The sequence below is a fragment of the Elephantulus edwardii genome, unplaced genomic scaffold (assembly GCF_000299155.1).
Source record: "Elephantulus edwardii isolate Elephantulus edwardi_28Jun2011 unplaced genomic scaffold, EleEdw1.0 scaffold00049, whole genome shotgun sequence".
NCBI classification, from domain to species: Eukaryota; Metazoa; Chordata; class Mammalia; order Macroscelidea; family Macroscelididae; genus Elephantulus; species Elephantulus edwardii.
In genome coordinates this window covers 6,875,634-6,901,028 of record NW_006399799.1, presented here as the reverse complement: position 1 = coordinate 6,901,028, position 25,395 = coordinate 6,875,634, and the positions used below count along the sequence as shown (strand labels likewise).

Sequence of the window (25,395 nt, the reverse complement as noted above, 5' to 3'; positions counted from 1 at the left end):
GTGGTTGGCACATAAAGGCTGGCTAATTCACAGTCCCCCGTGGTGCAGACACCCCTTCCCGCTCATCCTCCCAACAGTTCATCCTCAGTGCTCCCCTCTTCCCGCTGCAGGTTCAGTCCTTACGAGTGGTATGATGCTCACCCCTGCAACCCTGGCTCCGAGGTGGTGGAAAACAACTTCACTCTGCTCAACAGCTTTTGGTTTGGGATGGGATCCCTCATGCAACAAGGTATGTACCCTCTCCAGGAACCGACTCTCTCTAGAGGACCCCTCTGCATCTGTGGAGTCAACAAAGCCAGCCCACTCCCCCGAGGAACTGTGCTGGGCTGTCAGAAATTGGACTTGCCTGCCACATAGAGAAAGTCCTGGCTATACCCTGGCCCAGCTTCCGCTCTCCACCACTGGCCTGGCCTGGCCTATCTTAGGGCCAGAGGCTAAAGCATATAAGCCATGCCTCCCTCGTGGCAGGCAAGATTCATCCCCAGCACCTGCCACTGCACTGGTGACTGAACATACAGCATCCTGCTTGCTGAGGCTGGCCTTGCCAGTGGCCTGACCACTGACCACCACAAAAGCCAACTGAACAATGGAGGGAGGCTGAAAGAAGGAGGCCATTTCAAAAATGAAAATTATGAGGGCTGAACTGGGGCCACATCTGGCAGCGGAAGGACAAGGATGATCTGTAAGAACTTCACGCAGCATGGACAGGAGTCATGGAGAGTCAGGGTCCGAAGGATCATGGCTGAGGCAGGGACTTCAGCCCAAGTGCATTTAGAGATGAAATGAGAGGAAGACACTATCTCTTATTTTGCTGGAGTGCAGGCTGTGTGCTGCAGCCTGGCCAGGGCTGGTGGCTCACCTTCTGGAAATACCAGCAGCTGCTCAGATAGCTCAGACAGCATAGTGCCTGCTCTACCTGCGAGGAGGAGTGAAGAAGTGGCACAGGGAGAGAGGGCGTCCCCAGCCAGGAAGACTCCCAGGGAGACTCTTTCCCAGTCCTGGTGGCCCAGAGTAATAGATGCGCATTTTCTCTGCCTATGGAGCCAGTATGCAGAACCATTCACTGCTTTATCTGAGGAAACTGGGAACAACCAGTGTCTGTGCCTGTGTTAGGGTCTCACTGGGGTGGGGAAGGGAGAAGATCTAAGGGGAAGGTGACACTCTGTGTCCCTCACTCATCCATGTGTATCATCAACCCCATGGTCCATCAGTAAATGCCACATAAATGATTGAACAGTATCCCAGTGTCTCCTGAGTGCCTGCTCTATGCTGAGCCCTATTCCTTGGCCTCACCACCATAGAACCTAGCTGAGCAAAGTTCAGTTGTACATGGAGAAGACAAGAGGCTCAGGGGAGCCTGTTGCAGAAATGAGATAATGATACTTGAACTGGCATGTCTCCGTGGGAATGGAAAGACAGATGGCCTGCGAGCTTCTGGAGAAAATTGAATGAAGGATGAGAAAGAGGGCAAAGTCTGGCCCACACACCAACTCCCAAGACTGTCTAGCTAGGACAGGTGCCAGGACGGGAGCAGGAGCAGGAGGGCCCACCAGAGCCTAGAAGAACTCAACGAGCCAGCAACCCAAGGAGGTGATTCTCATTTAAAGAGGTTCTGTTGGCCTAGTAGCAAGGAGTTAGCACTGCAAACTCAAAGGCATGTGGTTCAGATCCATCAGCTGCTCCATGGAGAAAGCTGAGCAGTCTCCTTCAGTGCAATTTCCAGCCTCTAAAAACTGCTGGAGGGTCGGTGAGCTGCGAGAAGGTTCCCACTCCACAGCACATAACAACAGCTATTGAAAGGGAGGAAAAATTACCAGAATTATTGGTCGGCTAGAGACTAGTGGAACCCTTCAGGCAGTAGCCCTAAAATGCACTTCAAACTGGCAACCCACCCCCTGGACCAACTTTCACCAAACAATAGACAAGCTTCTGAGCTTCTAAAGGGAATAGTATCTGTGAGGAGCAGGCTGTACAGTGCCGTCAACCAGCGAAGTGCAGAAGGCAGGAAAGGAGAACTGACTGGAGACCAAGGAACCCAGGGAAGGAGTGAAAGATGCTGCTACATTGAGGGGTTTGCCATCGATGTCAGGAAACAAAATGCAGGCAGAGTGTTGAAAGAAGATCTAATTTGCATGGTAAACTTTCACTCAATCACTGATAACTTCAAAATAAAGTGATTCTCCCTTTGGGAATGGCTGGCGCCCTAGCTTAGGGCAACCCTGCAGTTGAGGCAGAGGCTGCTGGAGAGGGAGGGAAAGCTGAGGCACATGTGTGGTCTCTAGCAGCTGGGAAGTGACAAGCAGCTCTCAAGGGAAGTGCCTGGTCCTGTCCTCACTATCAGTGAGTGTCCAGAAGCCTCACCTTGCTCCATTGTCCAGCCTCTGTGTTCAGCGATGGTTGGCAGAGACCTGGGAGCCTCTCAATGCAGTAATAGCTTCTCCTCTTCTACCCCCTGCCGCTATTCAAAGCGATGGCCCCTGATGCATTCCCGGCGCGGTTTTGATTAGGAGGGAGAAAAATAGTTATGTATTTGAAAAACTCTCCCTTGAGTGATTCCTTTGAGAGGGAAAAAAATCATCCATATCAAAGCAGACGCTTTTCAGATTGCAGGTCCAAATATTCTGGAAAGTTCAGGAGTCACTTGCTATTTAAATCTCTTGAAAGACATCTAGTTAATTACTTCACTTAGAAGGTCTCATCTATATTGTGCTCCATACCCAAGGTCAGGGAGGTAGAGTAATATATTTTGGTGAAGAGCTTCAAAAAATGTTGATTTTTCTCCTCCTGCCAAGGACCACACAGTAATCTCATGTTTGTATACCACTTGTATTTCCTACTCAGTTTCTCCTCAAATTATATCATTGCCGCGTCGCAGTGTTTGTGCGAGGCTGGGACAAAAGAAAGGCAATTCTCTTTCTCCACAGCAACTGAGAGAGGGGAAGAGTCTGGCACCAGATCACACAGAGAATGAGGGGGGAAATGTCCTCGCGAACCCAGGGGTTCTGACTCCCAGAGCTTCTAGACCTGGGACCTTACAGTTGGTCTGTGGCTTCTTCACAGAAAGACTGACAAATCTGTGGAATGTTATATTATTAAAGAGTAGTTATTGTCACATTTTATCATCAATCAGAATTATTAATTAGAGGGCTTGTTAAAACAGATTTATTTCCATCAAAACAACTATGAGATATCATCTCACCCCAGTAACAATAGCAAAATTCAACAGAGCAGCAAACGACAAATGTTGGTGAGGTTGTGGAGAAACTGGAACCCTTATTCACTGTATTCACTGTTGGTGGGAGTGTAAATTGGTGCAACAACTATGGAAGATAGTATGATGCTTTCTTGAAAAGTTGGAAATACATAATTTATCCAACTTTGGATAAATGCATGGAAACAGATGAGGGAGAGAACAGTTTAAAAGCAATATATGATTGGGTATTATGGTTATGACAAGAGTCCAGAATTAAGGTTGCATAGTGGAGTGTACTTTGGGGGGGGGTGGCAAGGATTGTATACCAATGAAAGAATTTTTCTTTTACTTTTTTAAGAGAGGAGTGAACTGGGGCGGGGTGGGGCAGGAAGAAAAGTACAACAATAAATGAACGGAAATCCAAAATCTCTGTAAACTTTCATTAAAATGAATTTTTAAAAAGGTTGGAAATAGAAATACCATTTGACTCAGCAATTCCACTACTGGGAATATACCTTAAAGAAACCAGAACTGCCACCCAAGCAGATATATGCATACCCATGTTTATTGCTGAGTTGTTCATAATAGCAAAGAGATGCCCATCAACAAACGAATGGATAGAGAAGCAGTGGTGTAGTCACACAATGGAATACTATACAGCACTAAAAACCAATAAACTAATGAAATATTATGCAGAATTGGTGATCCTGGAGGACATTATGCTGAGTGAAGTATCTCAGTCACAAAAGGACAAATATTGTATAATACCACTGTTACAAAACATGATTGACATCACAGTTGAGGGAAAACTAAGAAAAGAGAGGATAAATAACAGACGAGGCAATGAACTGCTTAAGAGGAACATATGATTAGGTATTATTTCATGACAACAGTCTGGAATAAGAGCTGCATAGTAAAGTGTACTGAGTGCGGCGGGAATTGTACAACAATGAAAGATTTTTTTTTTTTAGGAAATGCCAAACTGCCTTCCAGAGAGACTGCACCATTTTACAATCCCACTAACAGTGTATGAGGGTTCCCACCTCTCCACATCCTCCCCAACATTTATTGCTTGATGATGATTGGATGAAACACAATAGGAATGAAGAATAGTGTAAAACACAATGTATGCACACTTTATAAACAAACCAATATAAAATATTTTTTTTTCAAAAAGTTGGAAACAGAATACTATTTGATTTAATAATCCCACCTCTGGAAACTCTACAAACTCTCTTATAAGTGTACAGAAATGACGTTAACCACTGCTAAATGATATTAGTGCTGTTATATGTGGAGGACTATTCTTCCACTTTGTACATCACTCTTTGTCAATGTGCTATATGAAGTAACCTGGGTTTGCTATGGTGCTGAACCTTGTGCCATGGGGGTATCAAATACTAGAATGGTTTCCCATTGTGGGCAGTGTTTGGTGGAGCTCCCAGTTGTAAAACTGTTTGGGAAGCAGGAGTGGCATCCGCTTCCTAAACCACATGCTTCTGGAAACTATGAACTTGGAGAAACAATGACAGCTATGGAAAGGCATTAGGTCTTGTGTTCCTAACGTCGCTGAGTCAGTTTCGACTCAACGGCAGTCAACAACCACCACTAAGTATATATTCTAAAGAAACTAAATCCATAACACAAACATAAACCCCAAAACATGGGATATTTATTAAGGGTGTTCTGGTGGTGTAGTCCATAGAGAGCTGAGTTGCAATCAAATGACCACGCCTCTCTAGTGGTTCAAATCCATCAGCAGCTCCTTGAGGGAAATGGGCATTCTTCTGTGTGACACAGCCTCAGAAACCCAGTGGAGGGTCAGCTATGAATCTGTTCTGACTTTTGGCAGTAAGACTTTTTTTTTTCCCTTTGAGTCTTTATTAAGATTGTCGATGTAGACTTTGACATAGAAGGCTTCCAAAAGTCCTGGTCTGAGCCTTGAAGGAGATCTCCTTTCTTCTCCCTCCCCCAGGCTCTGAGCTGATGCCCAAAGCCCTGTCCACACGCATCATTGGTGGCATCTGGTGGTTCTTCACGCTCATCATCATCTCCTCCTACACGGCCAACCTGGCCGCCTTTCTGACTGTGGAACGTATGGAGTCGCCCATCGACTCTGCTGACGACCTGGCCAAGCAGACTAAGATCGAGTATGGAGCTGTCAAGGATGGGGCCACCATGACCTTCTTCAAGGTGAGGCGCTCGCCATCTCACTGTGGCACCATGAGCTGGTCCTCCCCTCCCCTTGGCAGGAGAGGAAAGGGCCTTTCTAGCCTTCCTTAACCACCGAGGGTCAATAGACCAGAAATCCATAGGACTCAGCCTATCCCTGCTGAAGGCCAGTTGACCTTGGGGAGCTATGGTAGTGGGACAAGTGCCAGCACAGATTCTCTAGAAGTTTCCACACATGAGCCAGCATTATGAATGTGCTGTTTCCTTCATCTGAGGACAGATGGAGAGAGAGAGGTGGAGAGGAGGGAAGAAGAAAAAAGTGGCCAGGCACATTCTCACATCTGGGACAAGTGAGCTCTGTGAGCTTGGCTTTGGGTCTCATTGGGGATCTCTGGTCACCTAGTGGGTAAGGAATTATGAGGTCAATCCAAAGGCATTCAGTTCAAATCTACCATCTTCTCCTCAGGAGAAAGATGGGCAGTCTCCTCTAGTGTGATTTACAGCCTCTGAGAACCTGCTGGAGGGTCAGCAATGAGCTGATTCTGACTTGACAGCAGTACTTTGGAAGGGTTTTGGATCATTTCTAAGAGCTCACAGTAGGCTGGGGCGGGGCGCTGTGCTGTTGACTGCATTAACGCTTCCTGACAAATCCTGTGAGGTCGGTGCTGCAGCTCTTTCCATTGGATATGTGTGGGAACAGAGATTCAGAGGTCAAGTGTTCTGTCCCAGGACTCACAACTCCTAGAGCCAGATGCTGGCTCATGTCAGCCTTTCTCCGGAACTCATGTTCTAGGCCAGTGGTTCTCAGACCTGAACTACATCCACAGAACCTGTTGCTATTGTTTGATGCTGTCAAATTGAGTATGACCCATAGCAATGCAGTGAACAGCAGATCTGAACCCTGTCTCATCAGTCTCACCCTCATCATCTCAGATGTACTTGAGCCCATTGCTGCAGTCACTGTGTCAGTCTGCCTGGTTGAGGGTCTTCCTCTCTTTTGCTGACCCTCCACCTTTCCAAGCATGATGTCCCTCTCCAAGAACAGCCTCTCCTAGCAGCATGCCCAAAATATATGAGAGGAAGCTGTATCACCTCGGCCTCCAAGGAGCACTCTGGCTGTACCTTCTCCAGTACCTGTTTGTTTGTCCTTTTGGCAGTCCATGGGCTATTCAGTACTCTTCTCCAACACCACAGCTCAAAGGCTTCAATTCTTGAGGACTTATTTAAACACAGACTGCTGACCCTCCCCTCAGTGTTTTGGTTTAGTAGGTTAGAAGGTGGGGCCTGAGAATATGCATTTGCCGTGAGATCCCAGTTGCTAGTGCTCCTGCTGACCTGGTGTGAGAACCGTATCGCTAACTCTGTCTCAGAAATGGTCACAAATTTGGAACTCTATGGCTATGGATTCCATTCAACCATTCATTTAATCATCAGTCAGTTGCTCAGGAAATCCAGAAAACTAGGGTTGTATCCCTTTCCTCTGGACCCTGGCTCCTGCCCCTCAGCCTTGGCTTCTTCCCAGGATAAGTCTGAGTGATGGATGCAGCCTCCGGTGGGGGCCTGAGCACAGAAGAAAGGAAGAGACTGGCTGGGAAAGCCTTGTACCTCCACGTACTGAAGTCCTGTCAGCTCTGTCTCCCAGAGCAATCCCCCTTGAACCTTCCCAGGGTTGGAAAGAGCTTCCTAAAGGAAGAGGGCGGAAAGGACTCCCCTCTTGACTGTTGCTGCTGCCACTGAGAAGCTGCAGGTCCAGCCTTCCTAAGGGGTCCCCTCCGTGTAATGAAAGCACAGGCACAGCCTTGCTAAGAGCTCTGTGGAACTCTGCATATGTGCCTAAATGTGAGGAGGTATGTGACTGAATGTGCGTGCAGATGGCAGTAGGTCATACATGCTATTATGCACTTGTGTACCATGTATGCACACATGGCTGTGCTGATGTTTCAGCTGTACAGGCACTTGTATGTATGAGTGCTGTGACGTAAGGGTCTGTGCATAAACACACGTGTGGGAGATGTTGAGCACAGATGTGCACACATTTCTGTGAGTTGTGCATTTGGGTGTGTGCCTGTGAGTGTGCCCCGGGGTGCTTCCTTGCGTATGCATGTGGGGAGTGTATGTAAGTGCCTCGGCCTGGATGCCCACATAGTCTGCCCAGGTGAGTGTGAATGGAGAGGGATATGGGCCTGTGCATGTGATGGCCCATTCATGTATGTGCAGTGGCCCCTGCACATGTGAGTACATGTGCACATATGTGTAAGGACCTGTGCATGTATGTGTGTGTAAATGCCTGTGCATGAGTGCATATGTGTATGTGATGTGTGTGTGTGTGTGTGTGTGTGTGCGCCCGCGCGCGCGCGTGCGCACGTGCGCGCAAGCCTACTAGTGCCTACCTCCAGGCTGCATCCCGGCCCTTTGACTGTACCAGATCATCTCTCATGCATTACACATGAGCCCATCTCTAAACAGGGCTCCTGATCAAAGGGAAGCAGCATAAATAAGCCCAGCGCAGGCTCATTGCGGCTGATTGGATGCCCTTGCCTCCCTCCATGCTAAGATGCTCAGATTGGCTTCCAAGAGCCTGGTCTCAGCTCCCCACCGAGCCGCTGTCCTCAGCATCAAGCAGCACCTCCCGCAGCCTGCTGCTCCGCCTTCATCCACCTTCCCTGCAAACCCAAACCATGCAGCAAGGGGGGCAGAAGAGAGACACAGCTGCTGCCTCCCAGCTGGGAGGCTGGTGCCCAAGGCCCATGGTCGCAAGGTCCTGCCAGCCAGAAACAGCAACTGCACACTCCTCTGCAGAAACTAGATCTGCCTCCTAGCCCTCCCGGTGGTCAGCAGTCTGCTCAGTCCCCTTTCTGTCTGACCACATCATCTCCTGCTTTTGTTGAACGGAAGCTCATCCTACTCTTTTCTTGACAGCAGCAGGGCTTTGTAGGCAGGAGCCCGAACATGGACACATTAACCCACCTCAGATACTGAGCTGGAAACATAGCACCCACCCAGAAAGTTCCTTAACAATATTCCTTTGCTGGACCCCTGCCCTCCAAAGCCCATGTGGTAACCTCATAATACCATAGAATGTTTGAAAGTTCAAATTGGAAAGAAATCTGTGTTCATTCAGCCTAGAGAAATAAGGGCCCAGAGGGGCTGGGTGATTTTCCCAAGATCACACAGCAGATCAGTGGTGGAACCAGGATGCAAGGTCAGATCCTTTGTCTCTGCACTCACCCTGTCCTCTCAGCTGTACCTCACACCCAAGCTAAGACCTTCTCTTTGGGAGGAGGTCTCCTCTGCCTGTGGATTAATGTGGTGAGGCTGCCACTAGGGCTGAACAGGGATCAGCAACAGAGGAGTAGTCATCAGAGGTCTATGAGACATTGCCAGAATCAATAATAATAGTAATGTTTGTTAAACACTTACTATTTGCCAGCAGGAGAAGGATGGGAATTCTGTAGTGTGATTTACTGCCTCTGAAAACCTGCTGGACGGTCAGTTCCAACTCAATGGCATACAACGACGACAGTGTGCCAAGCTCTGGTGTCTTAGTGGTAAGGAGTTGTGCTGCTAAGCCGAAGGCATACAATTCAAATCCACCAGCTGCTACATGGGAGAAAGCTGGACATTCCGTTTCTGTGTGATTAACTGCCTCTGAAAGCCCATTAGAGTGTCAACTATTTGTTTGTTCTGACTCGACAGTACATAACAGCAGCAGGGTGTCAAGCAGAGTCCCTGGTTTTCACAACTGAGCTCTCAGCTCCTAGTTACTGAGAAGAAAGAGACCTGGCGACCCAGCTCCAAAAAGTCATAGCCACAGAAAACCCTGTGACTAGTTAGTTCTGATGTGGCGATATGCAAGTCAGAGTAGTTTCAACAGCAATTGGCCCGCTTCTCCATTTATGTTCACTTGTATTGTTCTTAAAACAAAACTTGTAGAGATTGTTTTCATCAGCTCCATTTGCATTATATCTCAGCACCAAGAAAACAGAGCTCCTCACCACTGGACCAATAGGCAACATCATGGTAGATGGAGAAAAGATTAAAGCTGCCAGTGATTTTGTTTTACTCAGATGCATAAACAACACTCATGGTAACAGTAGTCAAGAAATGAAGGATATGGTACATTGGAAAAGTCTGTTGTCAACTTCCTCTCCGGAGTGGTAAAGAACAATGTCAGTTTAAATACTGTGGTACGCCTGATCCAGGTTATACTCTCAAGAGTGACAGAAGAACAAATGCCTTTGAATAGTGATTGAAAAACAGTATTGAATATACCGTGTGGACTGTCAAAAGAACAAACAAATGTGTCTTGGAGAAAGTGCAACCAGAGTGCTCGTTAGAGGCAAGGATGGGGACGCTTCAGCTCACCTACTCTGGGCTGTTGTCAGGAGGGGACCAGTCCTTGAAAAAAGACATCCTATTGGGAAAGGTGGAGGGTCAGAGAAGACCCTCAACAAGATCGATGGACACAGTGACTAACAGTAAGTCATGGCTGGTAGGGAGAGAATGGTAGGGGATAGGGCAAGGGATTTTTAATCTATTGTTCATAGGATCACTCTGAGTCATAGTTGACTTGATGGTATCTAACAACAACCACCACCCCCATTTTGCATATGATAAAAGTGAAGCTCGGAGAGGTTATTGACTTGTCTAGTACCACCCAACTAGGGAAGTGCAGAGCTGGGGTTTGAACCTAAGCCCTCTGCTTCTAGTGCCCATGTGCTTTGTCCCAGTGTCCATCTTGCTTCTGTAAGGACCCCGCCTCAGTCCTCAGAAGTCACTGGGGAAGAATGACACCACAGTTACGTTACATCCTTGCCTGTGAATTGTAGTTGCTCAAATAATACACATTGAGTGGATGTTATTGTTGTGTTAATGGATAGACAGATGAAAATTGGCAGAAATGAAGTGGAGTAGAGAGAGCAGGACTATCAAGGACGGGAACTAAGCACCCCTTGGCATTCCAAAATGCAAGGTAGGTGAACTTGATTTCTGGCCTTGGCGTGTGCTCCTAGCTCAGCTGCAGTCAGTAAAAGCCCCTAGACCAAGACTAGAACAAGAGGGAGGAAGCCCATTCCTGTCCAAACACAACAGCAGGAAGTGGAATAAGGCTCTGGGGGGCTCTCGGCCCCGCCTCTGCAGCCAAGGAGATGGGTGGCTAGAGGCAGTCCCGTCCTTCCAAAGGAAATTTCATTTGAAGACTTGTCAGGAAGCAGCAGACATCACAAACAGCATCTCCTGTGTTGTCCTCCCTCCGCCTTGGAAGATAAAAATTAATTAGGAGATGAAAAAGGAGGCCTTTGAAAGCTCTGTTTGGCTGTAAAAATATGTAGGCAAAATGTAAGAGAGAACACTGGGAAAACGTATTCTTGATGGAGAGGGTTAGGCAGCTCTGAAGAGAGAGGGTGTCAGAAGACTGTCTGTTCCTCCAAGAATTTAGCCCTGGCCAGGTGCTGGGTTGCTGAAGGATCTCACAGGTCGAAGGGACTGTGTGAAGCTTAGGAAAGGGAAGGGAGCTGGGTGACAAGAATTGGAGCTTTCCTGGGCTCATGGGCATCATCAAACTCTCCTCATCCCATGGTCTTTGCCTGGCCTTAGCATCTTCACTGAGAGCCCTTGGAGACGTCTAGGGGAGCCTCTGACTGCACCACACACAACCTGACCTGGAGGGTGTGGAGGACATGACCCCGCTCATCATCTCTACCGTTGAACTGAAGAGCTGCTTTTAGAATCCACTGGCTTCTCTCACATAGAGCCTTAGCCTGCCTTCGTGCAGAAGCAGGATGGGAGAACGGTTGGAAATGCAGTGGCCGGCCTGAACCCAGGGTGCTGCAGCCGGCTCACTCAGAAGCATCTGTTTTAAGTCAGGTGATCTGAGTCTTTGAGCTCTGTTTCCTGGGTGACCTTATTCAAATCACTTTTCTGATGCTCAATTTGCTCATCTCTACAACTCAAGTTACTATTACCACCTTGCAGGAATTAGCAAGAGGGTCCAGTGGGCTCCTGGGGCTATGGAGGTTAGTTTGGTGCCAGTAAATAGTAAGAGCTTATGTAAAAGGCTCTCCTATAAATGGCCATCCAGTTGGCTAAAAGGCGGGCCCCTGTGTCTCACGCTCTGCAGCCCTGTCCCGATGCACAGAAGCATGTTGGAAAGGGGCTCCCCAGTAGGAGCTCCCCAATGGGCTCCTGGAGAGCACACATTATTCAAGGTCCTTGTCCTTGCTGGGTTTTATAGAAGGCACTAGTAACGTCCACTGCAGGGTGGCCACCTGTCTGTGCAGAGCTAAGTACTTCAGAAGGAGCCTGAAGATATAGGGAAAGAAGAAGAGACCAGAGAGGACAGTCAAGGCAGGGCCAGGGCCTGTAATGACTGGGAAGTTGCTGAAAGCTACTCATTTACTGAGAACCTTCCTGTGCCTCACCATTTTCATCTGTAAAATGGATATAATCATAATGCCAACTTCATAGAGTTATTCAGATCATTAAGTGAAATATTCCGAGTCGAGACCTTAAAACAATCCCTGGCACAGAGTAAGCATGCAATGAATGTTCACCACTTGTGTTGTTCATTGTTACAAACTGGCTTGTTCAGTCAGTGGGCATATTAGAAACCACATGTTGTTTGTATACATATTTTTAATTAGTTGTCATAATTTTTAAATAGGGATATTGTTGCATTTACAGGCATTAGATTTCTAGCTTATGTTAAGTGTGAAAGGTCTGATGTCATGGGTTGGGCGTCCTGCAGAGGGGCCACCATCAGGAGCCGAGAGGCTGGACACTCTATCCAGCTTATTGATTCCCACCTTTGCCTGGCCCTTTCAGCATTTGGAGTGTTCTATCCCTAAGCAATGAGTCATCTAAATTTCACTGAAACTGACGATAAAGATTATGATCTCCAGTCTCCAGATGAGGAAACCGAACCTTAAAGAGAAAGGAGTTCCTGGGTGGCACACATGCTTAAGTGCTTAGCTACTGTCCAAAAGGTCAAGGATTCAAACCCAACCAGAAGCACCTCAGAAGAAAGGCCTGGCAATCTGCTTCTAAAAGGCCTCAGCTGTGACAACCCTGTGGAACACACGGCATGAATAGGGAGTCAGAATCAACTCAACAATGATGGGAAAGAGAAGGAATAATGCCAGCCACTCATTTCTTCTCAAGTGCTTCCTAGGTCCAGACTGTGCTAAATATTTCATCTTTCTTTTCTCATGGAGTGGTCACAGTAACCCTAGGGAGCAAACCCAGTCCAAACAAAATCCACTGATTCCAACTGGTTCCAAGTCATAGCTACCCTCCCTCAGATTTCCAAGTTCTGCTCATCTTTCTCCCCCACATCAGCTGGTGAATTCAACGCACCAAACTTTTTGATTAGCAGCCCAATACATTATACACTGTACCACTAAGTATTCTTTGTCTTAGATACTATTATAACACCATGTTACAGATTTGGCAAGTGAGGCTCAAAGATATGAAGTCACTTGCCTGTATCCCAGATAGGAGCTGGCATTTGAAGCCAGAGTGCAGGCACCTCTCCCCCATCGGTGGAGCTCTCCTCTTTGACTACTTGCACCCCTAGACTGCAGCCCTCAATTTACAGCTGCCCTCTGCAGAACCTGTACAGGAAGCACGGCCTGCTTCCGGGCCAGGTGGCCAGATACTCTTTCCCCTCCAGATGGAGAGGCAGAGGCAGTGAACGCAGACCCACGTTCCAGGCTCCAAAGAAATAACCCAAGAGAAATGATTAACTCCTCAAGTGCATGGACCCGATAAGGCCAAAACGCTACACAGGGTTATGAAAGCCAATTAATTTGAGAAAAGGTGTCTCATTTCCAATAAGGAAAAATACCCAAGGTCTTGCATCACTGCTGTCTCCCTGAAGGAGTCAGCTCCCTTTGGAATATATGTCTATTTATATATATATACATTCCTTGTAAAGAAATGTTAAATTCTCAAGATTAAGTATCTTCAGTTGAGGAAAATCAATTTACTCCTTTGAAGAGGCTGGAATTGAAAGTCATGAGCCTGAAACTTACTTTCTTTCCAATTCTACTTTTAAAAAAAGCACCAGTGTCCTGGCACGTCGCCCTGTATCAGCTGCTCGCAGCGATCCTATTAATTGATTTGGGTGGGTGGCCCTGGAGTAGTGCTTACTAGGGTTCCCTCTTGGTCCTGGTTTGGGACAGACATGACCAATGACAAGATAAGACGTCCAGTGACCAGACACAAAAGACAAGAAGCGATCCTGAGAGAATGGAGGAGGCACTCTGTCCTCCCTCAGATGGGACAGAGGGAAGATTTTCAAAGATGTGCCCAGGAATCACCTAAGGACAGAGGGATGAGACTTAAGGGAACCAGAGGTCATGAGCAGAGGTAGTCAGCAAAGGACAGGGATTACTGTGCAGCTGTCACGGGGAAGCAAGTTGCAGATGCATCCCTGGAAAGGGAGTGGATTTGTTGACACCGGGGGTGAGGGAGCCTCTTGGAATCAGTAGTTGACTTCGCCACTGCTGCCTCCCATTTCAGCGGGTCCAAGCTCCCTGCTTTTCTTTCAGATCCTGCTCACTCCGTTCCTTTACCCACTCCTGGTAAACTTTACACGTCTTTCCTCCAAAGCCCATATGTCCCAGTACTTCTCCCAACGCTAACTGACATTTCTGTCGCCATCTATGGTGTTTTATTACTGGAAAGAGCGTATGTTTTCGTGTCAGGCAAGCAAGCCTGTGTATCAGAAAAATGGGACAGGGCTACAGGGAGGAAGCTGGAGAACAGGATGAAAGGGTAGGGTTGGGCTCTCTGAGTAACTAATTCATGAAGTTACTCTTGTCAGGGCGTGAGCTATACTGAAGGGAATGAGTGAGGTGGTGATTGAGTGAATGGATACATTCATGCATTTGTAAATAAATGGATGGACAAATAGGCAAGAAGCAAGGTATGTTGTTGTTGTTGGCTGTCAAGTCAGAACCGACCCATAGCTGACCCTCCAGCGGGTGTTCAGTGGCAGTTAATCACGGGAGGAGACCGCCCATCCTTCTCTCGTGGAACTTCTGGCAGATTTGAACTGAGTGCCTTTGAGATTGGATAGTTAGTTGAATTTGTGTGTAGTGAGAACATGAACAGGTGAGTGAAAGAACAGGCTCATGGGTGAATGTTCATTAATCAACAAAATTGTTGCATCAATTGGAAGCTTAATGGGTCGATGCTTTAGGGAGATTAAGGAAACCCCTGACTACCTTCCCCATCCCTGGCCCCCACCTCTAGTAAAGAAGAAGAATTTGGAGAGTAGGCTGGACGAGGGTGGGAGTGGAGCCAAGGAGCTGGCATTGCCCAGGAGAGAGTGGTGTTTAGGTTGCAGTAGCCATGGGGGAGAAGTAGCTGGGAAGCATGCTACCTGACAAAGCAAGGATGATTGGGCTTAGTTAATCTGATAGAGGAAAAGCTGGAATGGATGATTATCTGAGAAAGCAACCACATGAGAATCATATTGCTTATGACAATATGTGGATGACAGAATATATTGATTATCTCTTGTAATACAGAAAATTACCCAAGACTTAGTGTCTCAGAACAACAGCATTTATTAGCTCACAGTGGCTGTGGGGGAGGAATCCAAGCATTGTGGCTTTGCTGGGCCCTCTGACTCAGGGTCCCTCACAGGCTGCAGCCAGTGTTGCTGGGGCTGCTGTGATCTCCAGGTCTGCTGGGAGTAAGATCCACTTCCCAGTGCTGGGGTTATTCAGCTGAGGCTTCAGTTCTCTTGACTCTTGGCAGGAGGCCACCCTGTGTTCCTTGTCATGCAGACCTCTGCATGGGGCAGCTCACAGCGTGACAACTGGTTCCCACCTGAGTGAGCACATGCGTTAAAAGTCATCAGTTCTTGCACCTGAATCTTGGACGTGACACCCCTTTACTTTTGGGGGAAGTCAGAAGCAGGTCACTAGGTCCAGCCTATACTCAAAGGGAAATGGTTAGCGAAGGGTGTGAATACCAGGACGCAGGGACCACTGGGATTTATTTAGAAGCTATCAAGCACAGGGCGACTCTGAGGAGGAACTAAGAGAGTTATAGAAGGTAGGGGTGGGAGTCTGTACCTCAGAACTGCCTGGAAACTAAGAAATGCCTGGGGGCTGGGGAGAGCTGGAGGTCAGGATGATTTTGAAGGGTAACAGAGATGGGGTGAGAGCTTCTGGCCTCAGCAGTAGGAGATGCGAGTACCTGGAGCAGCAGCAAGACAGGCAGCTGGATACTCTAGGCAGTGTCAGGTTTGGAGGCAAGAGCTGCAGAGATAAGACAGTCACTGTGCAGGTTAAGTGGCCACATAACAGGAGTAGCTGAGTAATGGAACGTGGGACAGACTGAGGATGGAGGAGTAGCCCAAACCTTTGACTTTGGGACAGATCAGTGTCTGGGTGTGAGTGGTCCATGAAGGTGTTCAGATCCAGTGCTCCAGGGAGGTATCCCGGGTGGCTGAATGATTCCAAGTGGGCAGTCTTCCTGCTGCTCTGGGGCTCCCTCCCTCCCTTTTGTTGTTCCAGCCCTCAGATGTGCTTGGAGCTCCAGGAATCTGTTTTGGAAGTGGCAGTCCTTATCAGAGCTAGGAAGTCCACCCACCCGACTCCCATGCAGATGAAGAGTCCTTCCCCTCCGCCAGCCCTGCGCCAGCCTGTTGGAGTGCACCGTGCTGTCACGCACACACTGGGGCTGGGCCAGGTGCCAGTCAGACAGGCTGGCATCACAGACAGGCACAGCCAGACTTGGAAACAGCCGAAGACAATAGGGCCTACAGAGCCACCTGCTCCCCTGAGATCAGTGAGGTTAGCGCCACTCGCCACTGTCCCCCCAGACCAGGCAGCTGGCAGGCACTAAGTTCCCAAGAAAATGTATGAGTGTCATGCTCCCTGCCCTGCCCTGCCCAGCCTCCCAGGGTCGCAAGGGCCACTGAGCCCCAGCCACCTCTCTCCTGGCCCCAGCTCCCTCTCTGAGATGCTCAGGCCGGACAGTGCAGCACAGCAGCCCACTCCTCAGCTCTGGTCTGACGGGTGTTGCTTCTGCCATGGACCAGTCCAGCCTGGACTCCCTGATCCTAAGCTCTGGGGCAGCCATAGAGAGGATCTGTGAGAGGGATCCCTATTCTAACTACCTCTCTTCTCTCCCCTCTACAATTCTTACCTTGCTTCCTGTGATGTCACGAAGTAGAGCAGACAGGAGCATTTTCTTCAAACAGAAACTTCCCCTGAAACGCAGTTTAAATGAAAGGAGCTTCTTGGTTGATCTAAGAGTTGGGGGTGAGGAGACAGAATCCATGAAGCAAGCCCTCGTCAATCTCCCTCTCCCTCCCCTGCCTTAGTGATTCCTGTGAGACTGTGCTGCCCAGTGGTTAAGAACATGAACTTGAGGCGTGTGGCCTGAGACTGAAGCCTTCTGCTTCTGGCATTGTCTTCTGGTATTCTTGTAGCCTGAGGCAAGTTACTCAGCCATGCCTCAGTTTGCTCATCTATAAAATGGGACCAGTGATAGAGCCTGCCTCTTGTGATAACTGAAAAATTAATGAGTTATGATAACAGTTAAAGCTATTAGAACAAGGCCTGTACATTGCATTTGCTTGCTGAATGTTTGAGAAAGTCGTTTTTGAAAGGTTTGAAAATCACTTCTACAGTGGCAAAGAGCCAAAACTTTCCAGGTGGAGGGACCGGAGTCTGAATCGTGGCTTTATCGTCTACCAGTTGTATGTTTGGGGAATGGTCCTCCCAGGGCCTCAGTTTCCACATCTGAGCAGTGGGTGGGGCTGAGGAGCATGGACCGAGTTCACTGGTCTTGTTGTTACATCCCATCAAGTCAACTCTGACTCATAGCAACCATGTGAACAATGAATCTGAGTCTTGCACTATACTGAACTGTCTCCATAATCTCTGATATACTTGAGCCCACTGATAGTCGCTGTGTCAGTCTGTCTTCCTGAGGCTTCCTCTCTTTCCCTGAACCTCTGCCTTTCCAAGAGTGAGGTTCGTCTCCAAGGATTGGCCCCTCCTCACAACATGCCCAAGGTCTGTGAGGCCAGCTTTCACCATCCTTTCCTCTAAGGAGCTCCCTAGTTGAACTTCCTCCAGACGTGTCCATTTGTTCTTTTGTCCGTCCGTTCAGTAGTCTCCTGCAGCACCCCAGCTCAGAGGTGTCCATTCTTTGTCATCCATGAGACCTCCCCCAGCCTTAGCCCCATTAATCCACGTGCGTAGGGCGTGCCCCCCCCATGTACTCAGATAACTGTGTGTGAATTGCCCCTCCTTCCATGGCCCAGAAATCCAAGATCTCCACCTTCGAGAAGATGTGGGCCTTCATGAGCAGCAAGCCCTCGGCGCTCGTGAAGAATAACGAGGAGGGCATCCAGCGGACCCTGACAGCCGACTACGCGCTCCTCATGGAGTCCACGACCATCGAGTACGTCACCCAGAGGAACTGCAACCTCACCCAGATAGGAGGCCTCATCGACTCCAAGGGCTATGGCATTGGCACGCCCATGGGTGAGTGAGGGGCTGCAGGAGCGAGGGCAGAGGTGGGAGGATGGTGGGGGAGTCACCTCACATCTGCGTGTTCATCCACAGTCTCCCGCTCTGAGGAGTCTGACTTTTACCTCAGCCACCAATGGGTAGAGGGATGGGGCTCCCACGCTGGGCTAAGTAGATGGGAACTGGGGCAGACATAAAGCTGAGGGGAGCTTGGTTCATGGCCTCCCGCCGCCCCTCCACTATGGGGGGTACAGTCCGGATACACTGAGCCTTTCAGAAGAAGCCTAAGCGTCACGTCACCCCACTGATGCAGCCCAGCTAGGATAGACCTTACAGGAATCTCTGGAGGCAGATATGTCTGAGTAAGAACCCCCCACACACACCCAACGTGGGACCCTTTCTCCCCTCAGATACCATACAGAGATGTAGAAAGGGCGTCCCGGTGACAGGGTTATGGAGAGGTGAGGATGGTAGTGGTCCTGGCTGGGTCCATAGCAGGGCAGCCTGCACTGGACACAGTGCCTCTGACAACGGTGCTGTCCCCACGCAGGCTCCCCGTACCGGGACAAGATCACCATCGCCATCCTCCAGCTCCAGGAGGAAGACAAGCTGCACATCATGAAGGAGAAGTGGTGGCGGGGCAGCGGCTGCCCTGAGGAGGAGAACAAAGAGGCCAGCGCCCTGGGCATCCAGAAGATCGGCGGCATCTTCATCGTCCTGGCCGCTGGGCTGGTCCTGTCGGTGCTGGTGGCCGTGGGCGAGTTTGTGTACAAGCTCCGTAAGACGGCAGAGCGAGAGCAGGTAACACCGGAGAGCCCGGACCAGCACTGGAAAGAGAAAGAAATGAAAGGGCAGAACTGGGGCCAGCCTCACGCTTGCGGGGTGCCAGGCACAGGAGTCCCTGGGACACAATAGTTAAGTGCCACACTCCTAGCTGAGAGGATGGTAGCTCAGACCCACCCAGAGACTCCATGGGAGTAAAGCAGAGCAATCTGCCTCAGAAAGGTGAGACCCTCAAAAACCCTGGGGAGCAGCTGTGCTCTGCACACATGGGGTCAGCACAAGTTAGAGTCGACTCAGGGACAGCTAACAACACCAACGTCTGGGCCACATTATGGTGTCTCGTCTCGTGCTCCCAAGTCAACCTTGCATCCATCCAGTTCATCACACGTCCTACCAGCCATGCCTCTAAACCGCAGACCATCTGTGACCACCTTCCCCCATTGCTGTCACTCCACCATAAATGCCCAAGCCCCGCCACCCCTAACCTGGACCATATGACAGACTGTGTATGTCCTCCTGCCTCCAGCACGCTGCTCTCTGACTACCGCTCTCCATACAGCAGCCGGTGCCCTTTTTATAACATAATACAAACCATCTTATTCCCTCGCATCAAACCCTCTAGGGTAATTGTTGAAGCTGGGTGATAGTTACACAGGAGTTCATTATTCTGCTCCTTCTACTTTTGCATATATTTGAAAATTTCCATAATCAAAAGTTTAAAAAAGAAAAGAGTTAAGAGGGCCGACCCAAGCATGCAGGTGGTGGAACTAGACTCAGCCTGACTGATTAATTCAAGTGTAGTCGGGGCCGTGGCTCTGGGCTCCCGCTGCAAATTAGAATCATAGGGAGAGAATTTTTAAGAGCTAGTTCTCTAGCCTCACTCCCAGAGAGTCTGTTTTAATTGGTCTAGATGGGCCCTGGCACTGATGGTTTAAGGAAGAGTACAGGGTGAGTCTCTTGTTCACCCCATGTGGAGGGCTGCTGGTGTGGGGACACCCCTCTTTCAGAATTCAAATGGATGCAGGTCTGGTGTGGAAGCAGGTTCCAGTTAAGCCCTGAGTCGAGGAGGCCATTATAAGAGGACGGCTTTACATAGGAGTGAAATGGGATCCTTTAAAGCCACTAAGCCTAAGTCAACAAAGAGAGGGAGAAGGCTGGTACTTTGCAAGGGAACAAGGAGAGGAGCCCTTCTGAGAATAATCTCAGTGGGCACCTGACTGGAAGATGGTTCATTCCCAGTGGGTGTTCAGTCGGTAAAGTGTGCCCGCACTTGGACAAGTCCATTTCCACTTTTGGAAATGCAACCCATGGAAGTGTCAGTGTAGACCGTTTTATTTGCAGGGGTTTAGTTGAAATGTTAGTTCTGACATGGAAACATGGGCCAAACTAAATATCCAAAGTAAGGAGTGACTGACTGAACCATGTATGCTGTGTCAAAAGCAAAACCCATCACGTTTCTCTAGGGATTCCCATACACTTGCAGTGAGCACCAAATTCCAACACTGAAAGCAAAAGACTGTACCCCATATGGCCCTTGCCCACATCTCTGAACTTCTCCTTTCTGTCTTCCCTCCCTTACACTGTTCTTCCCCTACCAACCTCATTTCTGCCCCAGGGCCTTTGTACGTGCTGCCTGCTTGCCTAGAATGCTCTTCTCCAAAGCACCCTTTTGCTGCCTTCTGGTCATTCAGCTTTCAGCTCAAATGTCACCTTCTCTACCTGTCTCTACACCTAAGTCTTGTCTGTCCCATCTCACTGCTGTCTTCTCTTTCTAGTTGTAGTCACCATTCTCTGAGACTGTATTTGTGTGTTCACATATACATTATCTGTTTCCACCTGTCATTAGACCCTGAGCTCCCTGAGGGCCAGGTTCTAGTCTGTCTGCTTCACCACTGTATCTAACACCTAGAACTGTGCCTGGAACGCAGCACCAAAACCAGAAATAACCACTGCCAGCTGAGTCAGCTCCAGCTCAGTACCTCTGTTGGGTTTCTAAGGCCGTAAACCTTTACGGGAGGAAGTTGCCTAGATTTCACCTGAAGAGTGACTAGTAGATTCAAACCACTGATCTTTACAATTAGTAGCTCAGCATGATATGAACTATACCACCAGGGATGATTTCATATAGTTGTTGTTGTTGTTAGGTGCCATAGAATTGAGTAGGACTCATAGCAACCCTATAAACACCAGATCTGAATGCTGTCCTATCCTGTGCCATCCTCACAATCTCTGACACAGTTAAGCCCACTGGTGCAGTCACTGTGTCAGTTCATCTCAGTGGCGGTCTTCCTCTCTTTTGCTGACGCTCCACACTTCCAAGCATGATAGCCTTTTCCAAAGAATAGCCTTTTCTAGCTACATATCCCAAGTATGAGAGACAAAGAGTTGCCATCTTTCCCTCCAAGGAGCATTCCAGCTGAACCTTTGCTGAGACATACGCAATTCAAAGGCATCAGTTCTTCTGTCATCCTTATTCATTGTTCAACTCTCAGATGCATAGCAAGTAATTGAAAAACCATGGCCTGGATCAGGTGCACCTTAGTCCTCAAACTGACAACATTGCTCTTCAGTATTTTGAAGAGGTCCCTAATAGCAAACTGGCCTAAAGCAGTATATCTCCTTGTCTCCTGACTGCTGGTACCAAGAGTGTTGATGGTAGATCCAAGCCAGATAAAATCATTAACTATTTAAAACCTTTATCATGCTGTTGACCACTGGCCCAGTGGTGAGTACCTTTGTCTTCTTGAGGTTAAAATGCAGCCCATATTGAAGGCTGTAGTCTTTGATCTTCTGCAACAAGTGCTTCAGGTCTCCCTCGCTTTCAGCAAGTAAGATTGTGTCATGTGCATAGCACCAGTTTTTGATGAGTTTTCCCCTGATCCTGATGCCAATCAACTTCATAAATTCCACCTTCACAAATTATTCGCTCAGCATACAGATTAAATAGGTATGGAGAAAGGATACACCCCTGATGCATACCTTTCCTAATTTTAAACTATACCATGTTTCCTTGTTCTTTTCAGAAAACAGCTTCTTGGTCTAGGCATACATTTCACATGCACACTATTAAGTGTTCTGGGATTCCCATTCTTAATGTTAGCCATAGTTGTGATCCACATAGTCAAATGACTTTGCATAGTCAATAAAACACAGATTAGACATTTTTCTGATATTCTGTGCTTTTAGCTAAAGTCCGTCTGACATCAGCAGTGATGTCCACGGTACTACGACCTCTTCTAAATCCAGCTGGACCATCTGACAGTTTCCTGTCAATGTAGTATGTCAGTCGTTTTTTATGATCTTCATCATTATTTTGCTTACATTTGATATTAACGGTATTGTTCAATAATTTCCACTTCAGTTGGATGACCTTTCTCGAGAACAGGAACAAATACTGATCCCTTCCAGGCAGCTGTCCTCCGAATTTCCTGGCATAGACTGGTGAGCATGTCCAGGGTTGCATCAGTTAGTCGAAATATGTCCATCATTCTCACATTGACCCCTGAGGCCTTATTTTTTGTCAGTGTCTTCAGCACAGCTTGCACATCTTCCTTTGTTACCATTCGCCCTTATTCATATGATACTTGTGGAAATTTTTCAGTGTCAACCAGTTCTTTTTGGTACAGTGACTCTGTGTATTCTTTTCATCTTCTTTTAAGGCTTCTTGGGATCATCTACAATTTTGCCCACGGCATCTTTTAGTATTTCAACTCAAGGCTTGAATTTGTTTTTCAGTTCTTTCAGCTTGAGAAATGCTGGGTGACTTCTTCCCCTTTTATTTTCTGACTATAGTAGGGCCCCAGTAAATGTTTGTGGAAAGGGAAGGGAGGGGAGGAAGGGTGATAGGCTACCTTAAGTCAATGAGAATGGAAGGCTCAGAGACATCATACAGCTGACAAGAAGTAGAGCCAAAATTCAGAGCCAGGTCCCAGTTCCCTATAGTGCCACAGTCATAATCTGTACATGGTAGTCTGGGACACAATACCCTTGATGACTATGAAAACTGTACATCTTTCTCCCTCGGAGCAGCTGGTAGATTCAATCCATCCATCTTTGGGTTGTCAGTGCAGCTCTCTACTGACTAGACGACCAGAGTTCCCTATGTAATATGTTGTTGTTAGTTTCTGTCGAGTAGGACTCATAGCGACCCTAGAACAGCAGACGTGAACCCTGTCCTATCCTGTGCCGTCCTCATCATCTCTGATATGTTTGACACCATTTCTGCAGTCACTGTGTCAGTCCATCTTATTGAATGTCTTCCTCTCTTTAGCTGACCCCCCCACAATCCCAAGCATGATGCCCCTTTCCAAGGAATAGCCTCTCCTAGCAACATATCCCAAGTATGAGCGACAAAAATTCACCACCCTTATCTCCAAAGAGACCTCTGGCTGCACTTTTCCTTCATTCTTTTGACAGTCCCTAAGAAACTCAGCACTCTTCTCCAACACCACAACTCAAAGACAGCAGTTCTTTGTCCACCGACCTTATTCATTGTCTGGCTCTCAGATGCATAGCAAGTGATTAAAGACTGGCCTGAATCAGACACACATCTTCATATTGACATTATTGTTTTCAATATTTTGGAGAGGTCTCTGACAGCAGACTTTCCCAATGCAGTATGTTTCCTGATCTCTTGATTGCTAATAATCAAAGATGTTGATTGTGGATCCAAGTAAGATGAAATCATTGACAGTTTCCATTTTTCCTCTATCATGATGTTGCCTTCTGGCGTGGTTTTCTTGAGGTAGAGATATAATCCATACCGAAGACTCTAGTCCTTCCCACAGCCTTCCTGCCCCATCCACCTGCTCATGCAAGCCAGTATGACAGCCTCTAGCAGGTGAGCTCACAGAAGTCATTGCTATCAGATACTTGTGGCAACCTTACACCCCACCTGTTGCTCTTAGAAGCAGGAACCCAGATTTAAGGACAGCCACTGATAATATACAGGATCCTACTTCCCAGATGCCCTCCTGGAGAGAGGGTGCTGGACTTTCCTGAATAAGAAGATCGAGTTCTTCCCCTTAGTTGGAAGCACTTCTAGGAGCCTTGCACTCATCCAGTGTTTCTTGAGCCTTGACTCTGGCCAGGCAAATGTTGGAGGTTAGACTTATAGGGATGAAACAGGCTGGCTCCAGTCCTCAGAATCTAATGGGAGGGAATCAGACAGTAAACCAGAACCCCTCAGAAACACGTGCCTGGAAGCTGGGCATGTTACAGAAATGCAGACTGTGACTCAGCAAGTCTAGAGTGGGACTGGGTCCTGCAGGTCTCACCGGCTTAAAAGTAATGCTGATGCAGCTGGTCCTGGACCACACCCTGAGTGACCAGGGGGTCGACACACTATCTTGAGACAGGGTGGGTGAGAAGTAGAAGAGTGAAAGATTCTCAGAGCCCCATACAAGCAGAAGTTCACCTTCTGGCTCTGCTTCATATCCTTGGATAAGTCCTTTATTCCCTCTGAGCCTTAGTTTTCTCATCTGTCAAATGGAAATAAGATGAGTGTTTGCCCTACATATCTTATTTTCCAAACAACATGGTGTTTTGTAAACTGCTATACAAACATTAAAAAAAAAACTCTATAGAGAATAAAGGGATGGGTAGAATGAAGGCATAGAAAGACATCCATTAGAATGGTGGGAAGAAGGGAGGAGTTGGCTGGAGCCGTGTTGCCAGGCCTCACCCATGTCCCCCTCTCCCTCCCACCCCCACCCAGCGTTCCTTCTGCAGCACCGTGGCCGATGAGATCCGTTTCTCCCTCACCTGCCAGCGTCGGGTCAAGCACAAGCCACAGCCTCCCATGATGGTCAAAACTGATGCTGTCATCAACATGCACACGTTCAACGATCGCCGGCTTCCGGGCAAGGACAGCATGACCTGCAGCACGTCACTGGCCCCTGTATTCCCCTAGACACAGGCCAGGTAGGGACCTCAGGCCTGGGCTAGGGCAGAGAAAAGCAATGGAGCCGGGAAGGAACATCCCTTGCCTTCAAGCTGGGTTTGGGAATCAGAGCTGCTGCCTGCTTATTGGGCCAGAAGCCCCTGTGCCCTCCCTACATCAGGAGAGCAGCAGCCTCAGGCCAGCTGTTTGGGCTTCATTCTCCTCTCATTTCTTCTGTGGATTTCTAAAGCTGCCAGCTGAGACAGCCAAGGCCAAAGGAAGCACACGCCTCTCTCAGGCCCAAATCGCCCACTCCTCAGCCCTCCTCTGGAGTCAGAAGTTTGTGCCACAGCCTGACAGAGGCCAAAGGTAACGGGAGACAGCTTTTATGTTGCCCCTCCTTCTCCATGGTCTCCTGCCTCCTAGGCCTTGACCAGGAGAACAGAGACCCAAACCATGGGCGCCTTAAAGAGGTCATAATGTGATTGCCGGTGGGAGTTGAAGATGGAGGATGGCCATCCACCGTACCTGAACAGAAGGAAAATTTGAGCCCTCAGGAGCTGCTCACATGATGTTGGTCATGTGGACTTGGCACCAGCCACGGCAGCCTCTGTCTTGGCAAAGTCAAAGGCAGAAGGCTCACTGGGGAAAGAGGAGAGAATCTGGGGTATGGGAGTGGGGAAGATGGTGCAGACAGAGGCTGCCGTTTTGAATTTGTATGGACAATGCCCCAGTTACTCCCACTGCTCTAGAAAGACAATAAGAGTATAAACGGTGGAGCAGGAACAACAAATTCTTCTCCACTTTTGGGCCAGAGAGGAGAGGACCCCTAAGTCCCTCAGAGTGGATACTCAGAGACTCATTCCAGC

General features: G+C 48.4%; 1 protein-coding gene across 1 annotated transcript in view; it reads left to right on the top strand.

Annotated features, from left to right (window-relative positions):
• LOC102857642 (glutamate receptor ionotropic, kainate 3-like) overlaps nt 1-24,556 on the top strand; it is a 306,122-nt gene extending 281,566 nt beyond the window's left edge. The window contains exons 12-16 of the mRNA XM_006886456.1: nt 111-229; nt 5,169-5,386; nt 17,655-17,877; nt 18,413-18,663; nt 24,362-24,556. Coding sequence (XP_006886518.1) covers nt 111-229; nt 5,169-5,386; nt 17,655-17,877; nt 18,413-18,663; nt 24,362-24,556 — 1,006 coding nt within the window. The remainder of the gene's footprint in view (nt 1-110; nt 230-5,168; nt 5,387-17,654; nt 17,878-18,412; nt 18,664-24,361) is intronic.
• The last annotated feature ends 839 nt before the right edge of the window (nt 24,557-25,395 follow it).